The following is a 13,805-nucleotide window of genomic DNA, read 5'->3' as shown; positions in this document are numbered from 1 at the left end:
TTCTTCCTTCTAACCCTGTCAGGCTCTTGTCAGGTTGTTCTTCAGTCCTGTGAAACTTAACTGTTTTGAATGGAAGTATCTTCTAAAGAAGATACTTCACGTGCACCTTCTATCATAAAGAACCCATTTGCTTCTCAGATCCTAGATAAGGGAAGTGAGTGGTCAGCTATGGCCTATGCACAGTGACAGGTTTAAAGAGGGATTTTTAATTTTAATAAACTGGTGGTGCAGAAGTAGGTGATTTTCATGAGGTACCTGGATGGCTACTCACAATGGGAAACCCAAGTGTATTTGTGACAGCTTCAGTTTGTTCTGCTCCTGGGCCCTGTGAAGTACAGGGAAACACTTTTATGCTTATTTCAGCTTTGGGTTGTTTTTTTTCTTCTACTTTTACTTGCAATTTACGGTTGGGGGAGGGAGAATTTATTTTTTGCCTGTGTGTTTTAGTAGTCCGAAGGTATGCCATTGCCTTAAATTCCCAAATTTTGCAGATCAAAGATTCTAAGTAAGACTCACCTCACCTGGAAGGTGCAGAAGGTCTTTGGAGCTTTGTCAAGGAAGGCTCAGCATTGTTTTGTTTGCCTTTGAGTGTAGGCCATTGACATGAAGAAATTGTGTCAGCCTTGCTATATATTGCTAGTGACCTGCAGCTTTGACCCAGTATTCAGTTTCACTGTTTCCCATGCATTTACTGTAATTATTTGATTTAAGAAAATATATCATATGTCTGCTGCTCAGCCCTTTGGGAACTGGCGTAGGAGGGATCAGCAGGAGCTGCTGTTCTTCAGTAGCCTCTGTACAATCCTCCAGCTTCAGTTGTTTTCTTAAAACTTGTTCCTCTGATGTGTTGTCATCCTTTCAGCCCTGGTGATTTTAGGGAACAATTATTTACTAAGGTGAATTTCCACAAAGTAGGAAGCAAAATGAGCTGAAAATTGGAAATGATTACGGTTGCCAGGTGCAGACTTTTAGTTCTTTCTCCTTCTTTAGCAAAGAAAGCATTTCCCAAAGCTTGATTAAATCTCTTAAATCACAGTTTAGTCCAGCATAAGAAAAATAAGCTCAAATACCAAATCTGAACTAAGTGACTAAGCCATGTCCCGTTGTGTTGGAATTGAATTGGTTATAGTGCACAATAATCTACTTTATTGTCATCCTGGCCTTAACTGTAGCATAAGATGATTACATTGAATGTGTATAATAATAAGGCTTACACTTTGTATATAGTGCTTTAAATATTTTGGCAGACCATAGAAAGAACCTTTACGTGCAAGGCTTGATTAATCCTTTTCCTCTGTGTATAGAACAAGTAGCTGCCAGAGCTCAAGGGTAAAACCTATTAATAATGTCTCTGGCAGTCCCCGCCCTCCTTCACAGTGTATTCTCTTCTGTTCACACCAAACTCCAGGCTTATTATCATTTTGGTCTCTCTCTTTTGCTTTCCCAGTTTCTATGTAGCAATCAGGGGACTCTAGCAGACTTGAATCTGGTATAAAAGTGTCCATAGAGTATAAAATATTCGCTCGAACTCTGTTTTTCCAGCGGCAGAGAAAGAGAAGAGGGGCAACAGTGTGTGGGCAGCCCAGCCTCTGTGTTATTTCCTACAGCTATTTGCACTCAGTATGGTAGAGAGGACCCTTAGAACCAGGTTTAGGGAAATGCTTTCACCAGCAGCTGTGTCTGGTGTGTTCCGGGGGGGATGCACGTGCATCCAGCACCGTGGCTGTCCACCCCTCAGGGAGCACTTCTCAGACTTGGGGTGGGTGAGGAATTACTGTTACTGTCTTTTTCATATGGGGGAGCTGAAGCAGGATGAAGAAAAACATTTTTTATAAGTTCCTGGGATGAGCTCGCTGCACAGCCGTTGGCACCCTTGCTGTTCAGCATCGAAGTCAGGAGAGATGTTAACGTTAAAGCACAGCATTGGTGCCAAGAAAACGACTCTTTCTACAGGGAGGTCACACTGGCTTATTGTAAACCATTACTGACCTTGAGCAAATATTAATCCTGAGTTCTGACTGCTAACCTATACTCTTTATACTTGGGAAAATGATTTAATCTTTGGCTTTCAATGAAAGTTTGTTCCTTTACCAAAAAGTTTTCAGCATGTTTTTGTCAGAAGTAGGTTCATAGTTTGTATTATAGTCTCATGGGTATATTAATAACATAATACAACAAAGAAAAATGGCATGTGGTGAAGGTTTTAAGTGAAAAATATTTATTATTCGGAAGGCTTTCAAGCAACTTAGGTCACTAGATCAATAAAACATTTTCGTTTGGAAAATACTTCCCATTCCTGGTGCAGTGTCTCTTTAGCTGCAGCAGCTGTGAGGGTGGATGGGATGGATGGTGGGCAGTTGCCAGGTCCTCAAGGGAGGACCAAAGTGCATCTTGTCCTCCTGTCTTTTTAAATAAGATTGTTACAAAACTGGAGGAAGGGACATGGTGAGGGGATGCTTCTGAGCTGGGAAACAGGTTCGCCCAACCCTTGGCACGCTTCGTGAGACGCCTCATAGTAGCCTGTGCCATCTTGAGCTCTCGGGTGCCCCTTTCCGTGCCAGTGCTCTCCCATCACTGAGGTATCCCCCACAGCCAGAACTGAAGCGGCTGTTCCACCCAAGAAGCAGCATCCTCTGATTCACCCCTGCTCCTCTGCAGCCAGCGGGTGAGGGGCACCGGGCAGCCCCGGGCACGGGGGGGTCCCGGCCAGCGCCTCCACCACCGCGGCTGTTCAGCCCAGAGGTGGCAGCATTTCACCGGTGGGCAAAGGAGGCCCGGCATACAGTGGGGACATTCATTTGGCTAAGTGCTTTGGGATCTTTTTGGCCAAAAGCACTCTGGAAAAAAAAAAAAAAAAATTAAAAAAAAAATTAAGGTCATAAGGTGTCTGGGATTTTTGAAGAGCCAGTGTAACAGTGGTCTTTTATTATTGGTGAGTTTACAGCCAAGAGCTGTCCCGTAAATGAGCAATGCGATTTAGGGATTATTTTTTTTTCCTTTAAAAGCAGGAATGCTTGAGACATTAAAGGTGGTCTGGCAGCTTTTGCTGTGAGACTTCTCTGCGTGTTGATCTGTACACTGGCTTTGTATCAACACGAGAGCACCACGTCGGTGCAGACAGGCAGGGGTCAGCACCGTGTGTTTGAACTGGATGGCACTGCTGCTTCACACAGGAATACAGTTCACAGTGTGAGGGATAGGAAGAATGTGGTAGACTGTTTGGCTGCATGGACTGTGTGAGCTACATGCCATTAATTAGAAAAGAAACTAGTGTGGAACACATAGTTTGTACTTAGTGTGCTGTTATTTATTTACTTTGGAAGGATGAGGAGGAAGATGAACTAATACCCCATGAGCCCATGGTGGATGTAATTCAGGTATCAGCTCAGGAGCCAGGTTTATAGCAGGTATGATTGGATTTTTATTGTGTCATTGCTTGGATTAGTGTTAGAGTACGGACAGCCTCAGGTCCTTGAGCTTATTTAAAGACCTTCATATTTTCCGTCAACAGCTGTATGAAGTTAAAGGGAAAGAGGCCATGGGATTTCTCTTTCTCAGCTAGTTTATTTGTGAGGTGGTGAGGTTAATGTGGCAATATCCCATGCTTAGTAGAGAGGCTTTTTGGCTTTAAGCATTGTGTGTGCTCCCTTCAGATTTATGATTTTGACCCCAGCCTGGCATTATCACACTGTCAGTGGGAGTGCAGGGCTGGTTGGAACCTCCAGCTCTTGGTGGTAATCTCTCTTAATTAGTTTACAGTTGAAACAATTGTCCGACTTTTTGCCTTTAAACAAGGGAAGTTTGCTCTATCAGTGGTTGATTTCCCTGAGGGAGGAAATCCTGAGGGAGGTTATCAGGGAGAGAAAAGCTCCCAGGCTCCACTTTCAAAGCAATGCCATGTATGAAGCATGCATCAATCCTGTTAGTACTGCTTATTATTTCACAATGGCGTGTCAGGAATTACGGGCACAGACCTTTCTAAGGACTGTTGCAGACCTTTATGCACCCTCGTCCCGAGTCAGGATTTTGTGGAATTATGTGCTAATAAAAGCTAATTTTACCCATTAAATTGCGTTCTTTGAAATTGCGCTTTTAATTGCTGATCTTTCCCTGACTTCTCCACAGATCTCTCCTAGGCTCCTCATTGTCGACTTTCTGCCAGGGAGCCCTTCGTGCCTCATCATTAGGACTAAAACCTGCCATCACTTAACATAACACACAGAGCTTACAACTGGGAGCAGCCCCCTCCCTTGCACGGGAGCACACACAATAATAGACACTATAGTGGCAGCACCAACGGGAGCTTTACCATGTATTTTAATGACTTGTGCTTGATTACATTTGCTAGATTGAACCGAAGTTCATTTAGTAATTGGTATGATTCTTAGCGGGTACACATTTGACATTCCTCGCTCATTAAAGAGCCCCAACAATGGCTGTTACAACTTTCATCTCAAGGGTGACCCTCTCAGATACATATCCAGGCTTTTTCTTTTGATAAACCACCCAACCCGGCATTCATTAACACTTAACCATCTGCAGCCAGCCCCTCCTAGTACCTTCTCCCTTGCTTTGATGGTATAATTAAAAGCCTTCTGTATTATCTCCCCCGGAGCAGTAAGTCTAGGTGCGTCAGCTCGTGCATTGTTTGTTATTCGATTCTCTCCGTATCGGCTGCTCCTTGCGACGGGCTCATTTTTCATATGTTGTAAAGATTAGCTGATGGAGTGGGAGATCAGAGGCATGAGAAGGGAGTGTGGCCCTCGATATTAGTAACCAGATGCTCATTTGAAATGGTGATGGAGTTTGCTGTTATCTGTTAGATTATTTGGCTCCTTTGCTTTTACCTGAAGATAAACTGGTTTAAGTACTAGTCAATGAAAATTAGCATTATCTTTAGTGGCTTGTTATGATAGAGTGCTCTTATCAGTCTGGTTTAGTGTGGCTATTCTCTCCTCGAGTCTGGTTTACAGAAATCACAGCTTTGTTTATGCATGTGCCCAAACTTGCCTGTTTGACCTTTGAAGCTGTGATTATAATATTAATCTCTGGGACTATTCTGTTGCAAATCACTTAGGTGGTCTGTATTTCAGAGGATTTCATTGTGGGACCTCCCTCTTGTCCAGCATGATGTTCTGTTATTGTTAGTATATTCTACATTGAAAGCTAACTCAGAGTGGCATTTCAGTACGTCTTGTTGTCTGGCTGCTTTTTGTGGGGTTTTTTGTGTGTGATGGAGGAGCTAGAGGACAGCACTGTGCTACTGTTTGTCCACTTCCACTGATTTTGTATAACTTTATAACAAAGTTGCTTAACTACGGAAAAACTTGGTACAATACTTGCATGCAGATACAAACTTCTGCCCGCAAATCCTCAGTGTCCTGCGGTGTGGCTAAATAGCCTTGTTCCAGTTTGCAGGTGGGGAGACTGCACACAGACACAGCAACAGAACCAGCTTTTACTGGGGGGTTCCTGTTTTGTGCCCTTGCTTGGTGCCTAACCCCTGCAGCCTTCCCCTGCCTGGTGTTTAAGCAGGGTTGTGATAGATCTTGAATAGCGAGAGGAGAAATCTGACATTCTGGCACTAAAGGAACTTTTGTCACGTTTGTCATCTTCAAGTTAAGAATTGGAGATTTTTCCTCCCGTTTTCCCCTCTCCTTCCCATACTGCATCCATTTCTATATTTTTACATATTTATTGCCTTGTTCCATTGATTTGTTCATTTTCCCAGTAGACTATTGTATTCGTTACATAAATACAAGGGAGCTCTTCTCAGAGAAGATGTGAGATTTCTCCCCCTCATAAATACACAAAATGTGGAAACCATTCTCAGGATGCAGAACAGGAGGGAGTCTGCTGACTTCCAACTGCAAGACCTCATTAAAATTAGTGGATTCCCTATCCTCTTTGCATAAGGAACATTGCTATTTGGGCTGACTTCCACAGCAACATCTGGGCCACTGATAACATCAGTACTGGAGCATTGCTAGGTGAGCTCATGTTTTGTTAATGAAGTAATCTACTGAAAGTGCATATATCATTTTTTTTTTAGTACTACATACTTCACTGCAAAGTGTTGTACTAGTATTATAGGAGCTTTCCTTTGCAAATGGGACTCGAGGAATTTTGTTATAGTCAAAAATATGCCTAGCTTGAATTGAAAGGCATGCTTGAGAAATGCCACCTAAGTCATAAAATGTTAAGATTTAAATACTTTGCTAGTTCAATGCATTCATTGAGAAATACACTGAAAAATGGCTTACTAGAACACCTGATATTCTTGCAGCTTTGGTGTTACTAAATATTCAGTGTGGTAGTATTGGGTTATATATAAATATATGTATAAACCAATACTATCACACTGAAAATATATATATATATATATATATATATATGTATGCCCAATTTGTGAGTGATCCTTCTGCTGGGCTAACTAAATAATAAAAGTGATTATGATCACAAGCATCTGACTTTAGCATGTTCTGGATTAAGCAAAGAAAGTTGGATAGAATATACTGGTAAGATATGTTCATTCAGACTTCATAATGAAATGCAGACATCAAAGGAGGAAAAATGGAACTAGAGACAGCTTCGGTTGTGGAGTGAAATATCTCTCCTTAATAACCTCTGACCAGAAATGCAGTTACAGGTGTCTTGAACAGCTCAATGTAGTCTCTGACTGTTGTTGTGGTTTGTCTTTTTTAATCTGCAAGCTAAATATTCTTGTATCCTCAGAACTAGTGCTGAGTGTTCAGACAGCCAGAACGCTCTCAAATAAGGCCACAGGTTTGTGGAATGGAAAATAATATTGGCATAAAATACCTAGCTGCTTTGAGACAGGTTCCAAAAAGGGTTTCCATTTTCCAAGAGCGGAGAATGCATAAAGAGAAGCAATAGAAGTTATCAGTGAGTCTTTGTGATTTAAACTTCATTCTTAAAATACTGAAGCTGTTGGAGATTCCTGAGGTTCTGAAATATTAACCTGCCACTGCTCTGAAAGCGAAGACTTCCCTGTTTGCCTTACGATGAGTGGGAGTTTTACTGATCTTTTCCACCTTACTGGGCTGGATAAGCAAATCCTTTGTAATTGAACTGTGGCAGTCATTTGTAATGTGTAGTGTAGGAAAGGTGAGCAGACCCTATCTCCTTCCCTTATTTCCCTCCAGGAAGTGTTGGAGAAAATACAGTAGTGTTGTTGTGTTTGCTAGCAGAACATGCCCAGCCTTGCATATTAAGGCAGGCACTTCGCCAGAAGCTTTGAATTATTGTACCCTGACATTACCCACTGTAACTTTTAGCACTCTGGGCCCATTACTTTGGCTTCCTGCCCAGTAATGTGCAATTTCCACTTACATGAGAAGATGTAGCAGGAGTAATGACTCCTTGGAGGAGGTGTTTTCTTTCACAGCAAATCAGCCCAGGGCCAGCAGGTGTAAGTTTATAGACACAGCCCAGTAATGGCAGCCTGCACTGTTCTCTTCTGTCAATCCAGCAGGAGATGGAAAGGAACAGACCTTTGCACGCTTTTCGCTATCCCCTGACCTCATTGCAAAGTCAGGCTCTTGTAAGCGGCCATGCAAAGCTCCATGATTTTCCCTTTTTTTATTCCTTTCCAGGCACCCCAGAATGCACATCAGAACAGGGCTGATGGATGCCCATCTCTACTGTCTGAAGAAATATGTGGTAGACTTTCTGGTAGAAAACAGGTAAGAAACCAAGCAACACACAGAGGAGTAACAGGTGTTTGCGCTGACATTAGGTTTATACCAGAACTTTTAAAGGAAGATTTTTTTCCTAAATTTGCTAACATAAAATTGAAATGTAAAAGAAACCAGTTTTCAAAATGCTTTAACTACACTAAAAGGAATGCCAAGCCCTATGGCTGAGTTTCTTATTCAGATCTTTCTTTTAAACAAATAACAGCATAAGTGAACAACTAACATTTTTGTCTTTTTTTCTGCATCCCTTCTTTTTCTAATCTATCTGTGCTTTTTGGCTGCTCATTTTACCAGGACTCCCCCTTTGTTAGCCCTGTGAATACATTTCTGACCTTTGATTTCCCCCACCACAGTCTGTTTTGGCCTTTGCAATCACCTTCTCTCTGCCCCTTCACATCCACCACCGCTGCAGGTGGGCTATCTCTGTAGCATCCTATGTTTTTAGCTTGTGATGTTCCTCTGTCAAAACTCTGAGACCACCCACTGAGAGTAAAAAAAACATCCATTTATGGAAGTGGAGAAGGATCTTAGCTATAATATTTCATGAAACAGGCAACCCCCCCCATGTTTATCTTTAAAAAACAAACAAATGAACAACCCCCCTCACAGTAAGTAGTTCAGTTTTGGAATAATGTCTTGTTCCTAGACTTTTTATAGCCCTCTCATGCCTATTATATATACTGAATGCTCACTGAACTCTCAAGAGTTTTCTCCCCTTTTAAGTAAGATGAAAGATACAGGGGCTAAGTGTTGTGTTCATAGTGCATTTTCTTAGCAGATAAACTGACATGTGAAAAAACACTGAGGGTGGGAGATTTATGTTGGTCTTGACCATATACAAATCTTGTGATGCAGCTGGATACATGACTGAAAGAACTCTTCCAGAATAAGGGTCTGTGGGTTAAAATTAAGTAGAAAATCTGTGTTAACCTCCAGAGCAATTTCTTAACCATGCATAAGAATAAGGCTTATCCAATACTTTGACTGGTACATGAGGGCATTGTACAAGTTATTTTAGTTCACATTCATGTACAGAAACATGTAGGAAAGATGAGAAAGCTTCAGGAGCAGCAGATGCCTTAAACCTGGAATAAACCATATATTCAGCATATTTCAGAAAGCTGGTGACGGTTTGGAATTCTCGTGTTTCCTATGGTAGCATGAAACAGCACTTACACTTTTCCTTTGTCATACAATACGTAGGACTCATTTCTTGAAATCCTAGCCATGTAGTTTTGCTGTTATTAGACATTTCTGGAATATTAGACATTTCACACATTTGGTTATTTTTCCTGGTAATTCATTCTGGTTTGAATTTAGATCTGTGGGACAAGGATGGTCTTTGTCAGATATGTCTGAGTAATAGTGGTAACTTCAGATTTCAAGGCTTTATGCTTTTTCAGTTGAAACTGGTGAGATCTTTGACTTTGTCAGTCAGGATTTTACCTTTTATTAACCAAAGCCAGCAGAGTGAAATCCTGCTCTTAACTCTTCCAGTTTCCCCCAGGTCTCCAAAGAACAAGTCTACTGGATTTTTTGCAAGTATGACCTATTGGGGTTTTTTGTTTGTTTGTTTTCTACAGCGAGGTCATTCTCTGTCTTCACTATTTTTTGAGCCTGTGCTGCTTTTCTGTGACACTTCCATGGCAAATAGATATTTACAGCAGCTAGGCAGCATTTCTTAAGACCTGATAGCAACATCTGGCTTAGTAATGGCAGGTATCTGCTTCATTCCCTTTATTACACAAATGCTGCTTATTCAGTCAATTGAGAGAGTCAATTGCAAGTAATGTGCTTAACTGGCAAATCTGGGGAATGGGACTTTTGCCATGAGGAATAACTTAGGCTTTCAGACTTCTGGCATCAGTGGGCATTTGCAGCTTGTTTTTCTTCTCTGAGGAAGGGGAGGACAGTGCATACCCAGTGATCTTTCCATGTTTGGCAGTAATATGGCAAGACTTTTGAAAGACCCCGTGGATCATTTTTGCCTCAGAAGTACTGACATCTACATGGTTATTTGGGTTTAAGGATTCTTTTTAATACTTTGGTTTTTAGTCTAGAGAGAACCTACAGTAAGATTTTGCCTCTCTGAAATTCCGCACCAGGACTGGAGAAGCTCAGATGCCTTGTTTAAGTTGTGTGTGTTTAAAACTAACAGCAGGGACTGAAGTGAACAGTGAAGCTCTTGTACAGTGCCAGGAAGTACTGACACAGTGTACTTCCTCAATATTACAATATTTACATTGTGTTAATATTTTAACAGCGGGGTTTGATGGCAGGCAGAACACCTTTTTTCATTGTTTGTAGCGCAGTGAAGCATTTACATTTTTTCAAATGTTTTTTTGACATGCAAAAGCTGAAAAGGTGTTGACCAGCAGTAAAAAAATTCAGATGCTACAACTGGCTTTTGCAGAGGAAAATTATGATTGTTTCCAGGTCAAAGCATTACATGAAAACTCATGTGGTTATCTATGTGGGATCTGCTTCTTCTTCAGTGAGTCCCAGCTTAGCTGCAAAGTGTTCCATCAAGCTCTCCCTGGGTGAATGTAGTTTGTACTGTAGTTTGTAGAATGTAGCTGCACCTGTAAGGGTAAATTGCAGTCAGATTAATACAGGCATTATATTTGTATTTGTTGTGTGACAGCTTTGGAAAAAGGCTGAATACTCACCTCCAAGATGAAGTGATACTAAGATTTTTTTCATCAGCTTGGCCACGGTCTGTCTTTGTGGTACTAGACAGATAGATACCTTGATTTTTCTGTGCACTTGTTTCCTCTTCTGGGTGGGATTGTTTGGAAAATAATCAGTATTTGTTTGGCAGCAGTGAGATTCTATGATGAGGGATGTTAGGAGAGATCAAAATACTGTTTGGTAGCCTGTAGCTCAGTTTGTAGTCCTTTAATAGATTTTATGAACTATTTTAAAAGACCTGAATAGTAGATTATCCTGCCTGAAGTTTTATTGCAGTATAGCAAATCAAACTTTTAAAAGGCGGAGCTTGCTAGTGCCTTTGAGTAAAAAGTCAGAGGAAATGTTCTGTTTATTAGAATCTCCTCAAATATGTATGTCCAGACAAAAGTAATATGATGCCCCTAATGTTACTTAAATCTGGGGAATTTATTTTTCAGGAATGAAACTTTTTTCTGTTTCATAGGAGAAAAAAATGCATTTTGTCAGTTAAATCTCCATTATTCGTTCAGCAATGGATCCTAGTGAAATCAAGTGTGCAAGGGTCCCTCTCCAAATCTACCAAGGTCAAATGCTCATGGTTCCACAGTGGCTTGGGCAACAGCCTAAGAAATTCTTGCCCATGGCAGTTTATTTCCTACAGCTGGAATTTGTTCCTTCCATTCTTTCCCCACTTCTGTGTCACCAGGGTAGGTTGATCAGCTGCAGTGCATTGGCAACCTCTGCACAGGGATGCAAGTTAGAGCACTGGGAGCTTTGCCTTCGAATGGACGTCTCCATCCCTGCATCCACAGTGGATACCTGACACTGGTGACTTCTGGATCTGTTCCCACTAGATTCACCAGAGTCATAGACCATACTCTGCTACCAACTGTATTCATCCTGTCTGAACAGGGACTGTGACCTAAATGTGAAGCAGCTCTTGTTTGGCCTGAATTTTCAGCTTGTGGTAGCTGTCCTGTCCTTGGTATGTTTTATCAGAGACCTTTGGTTCTTCCCCAGGTTCCTTTCTGCATCAATGAAGTTAGAGTTGCTGAGGTTGGCCTCGGTAGAGAGTCTGTGGAGTTGTATCACACCTCTGCAGGGGAGGGAAGTCAGTTAAAAATCTGATCTCCTTGTATTTAGGTGAGAGCTTTAGTTTCCTCAGCATTTCCTTTTCCAGTGTAAAGCCAGCCCGAGGATTCCATAGGTGCTGTGCCTTGTGGCGTGGGAAGGCGGGCGAGCACAGGCCGTGTGTGCTGCCGGAGGTGCTCTGCCAGCACAGGGCAGGGATAGTTGAAGGTGAACACCTGCACTGCACGATGAACTGCACAGTATTGCTTTTCTTAAAGCGGTCGTTCCACGAGCTGAGCCAGCAGCGAGACAGAAGCAGAGGCTGTAGCTGGCTGGGGGCACGGCTCCACCCCACAGCTGGCGGGCCTCACACCCCTGGGGCCCTGGGGTGGCAGCCAGCACAGTAGCCAGTCCCTTTTTTGGCACTCTCCTGAGTGCTAGGTTGGAATCCTGCCTCGCTGCTGCATTCAGGGCAGATGGAAGAACAGAGTCCTTATTCCCTTTCCCCTGTGAACTTCATGTGTAATGGAGGGCAGGATCTAGGCCTGTGCCCTGTGAGCCCAGCGTGTTGCACAGACATGCACTGATACTTCTTTACTGTGTGCTGACAGTTGGATTGCCAACAGTCCCGGCAAAGCTGCTACCAGGAGAAATGTGATGGAAGTGAAATTGCATTGTAGCTTGTGTTCTGCCTTTCCACAATCTTTCTGAAGCTGTAGCCTGGTGAAATAAGATAACTCGTTCAGGGGAGGGTGGGAGGGGGGCAGACAGATATAGAGCAACCCCTTTCCCTGTAAAGTTTTAACATGGAAACTTCAAACTTGCTTTGGAAATTTAAGTCTCTATATACATCCTGTGAATATGCTAGAGAGCATATGGAATATGCATTTATAATATATGTATGCAGGAATGGCATTGTGCCTGCAGTCAGTTGTGCAGGTATAGATGACAGCATTTGTAATATGTGTAAGAATTCCACCTCATTGAGGTAGACTTGAAAGTCTAAAGCCAGATCAAGGCTGCCTAAAGCAAGGCAGTATGTGGTCCTACTTATTAAATTGCCTCCCCAAAATCACTTTTCACGAATTTCATCAGTGCAGAGCCTGTCAGGAATATGCTAATCAGACCTTAGTTACAGGTTGAGCATACAAAAAGCTACATTTCAAAATACTAACTTTGTAAATATAAGCACTTGGCAGTTAGGAAGTGCCACAGCTGATGCTCCCCGTGCAACTTTTTGCTTTTGTTTTTATCCTATATTATGGTACAGTCTCCAGTTACGTGACTCTGTATGTTGTTTTGAGGGCTTTTTTCCACTCTGTGACCAATGCTTCATTTGTTGCCTGAGATATTTGCTGAAGGAGATACTGTTCAATATTATTTGTAACTTCTATAGTTCAAGTGAAGGCCACCAGCCTTACTCACTGTTTAAACCCTGTTCTGAAGATAAGGTAAATACTTTGCTTTTGGATTCTTGGTGCTCATCACTGATACTGTAATGCCCTGCACACACTCCATTAACTATCTTTCCAGCACCCCTATTAGCAAAGCAGTAGTTTTTCCCCTTCTGAAAGGGGGAAACCAGCGTACACAAGAGCTGAAGTTTGAAGCATCTTCGTCTTAAGTATGCCATTTTTCAATCCTTAATGTTATACAGAGAGCTCATAATGTTGAAAAAAATCTTTTCCATTGATGATAGCTGTTACAGGGGATGACACTGATAAAATCAAAAGCATACAGTCGGTGGCAAACTGCAGAAATTAGATTACAGTACCTGTAATATCCTCTGACAGAAGAGAATTACCAAAAAAATTTTAAAAATCAGTTCTTCAGGCATCATTCATTTGCCTTACATCTTAGCAGTTCTCTTCTCCCCTCGCAACCCTCTGCCTTGTACATTTAACACACATGTTCTAACAAATGAGCCAGTCATTCTTCTGCCTCATTACACAACCATGATTCATCCTCAGGGCATAGTCCATCTTTGCACTGGGGGAAGAATAGACTGAGACTGGGGAGAGAGGAAAAGTAGGTGTGTTTTTAAGGGTTGTGACATAATGTACACACATGAGTTCTTAAAAAAGGTATAAGCAACATGTTTATAGCTTTTCTTAATTTGAGTACCCAAACTGTTACCTTGATATTCTTTTAAGTATGTGTATATATATTTTTATATATGACACTTTTAGAATTAATCAGCGAGGCTACTGTGACTCCTGCTAATGAAGTAGCTGTTATCAACATAGATTTATCACTTTCAGGTCAGCTGCCAGAGGGAGATGGGATGCTCTAAACTTCAAAGAATATCCAGCTCAGCATTTGTAACCTTGGCCTGGAGCATATTCT

The 13,805-nt window shown here is 41.8% G+C and overlaps 1 protein-coding gene across 1 annotated transcript in view; it reads left to right on the top strand.

Moving 5' to 3' along the window:
• EIF2B3 (eukaryotic translation initiation factor 2B subunit gamma) overlaps window positions 1-13,805 on the top strand; it is a 100,086-nt gene that overhangs the window by 42,286 nt on the left and 43,995 nt on the right. The window contains exon 5 of the mRNA XM_032696879.1: window positions 7,617-7,706. Within this exon, the coding sequence (XP_032552770.1) occupies window positions 7,617-7,706 (90 nt within the window). The remainder of the gene's footprint in view (window positions 1-7,616; window positions 7,707-13,805) is intronic.

Source organism: Chiroxiphia lanceolata, chromosome 9 (assembly GCF_009829145.1).
Source record: "Chiroxiphia lanceolata isolate bChiLan1 chromosome 9, bChiLan1.pri, whole genome shotgun sequence".
Classification (NCBI taxonomy): Eukaryota; Metazoa; Chordata; class Aves; order Passeriformes; family Pipridae; genus Chiroxiphia; species Chiroxiphia lanceolata.
The sequence above is the reverse complement of the archived record's forward strand: the minus strand, read 5'-3'. Positions and strand labels throughout refer to the sequence as shown.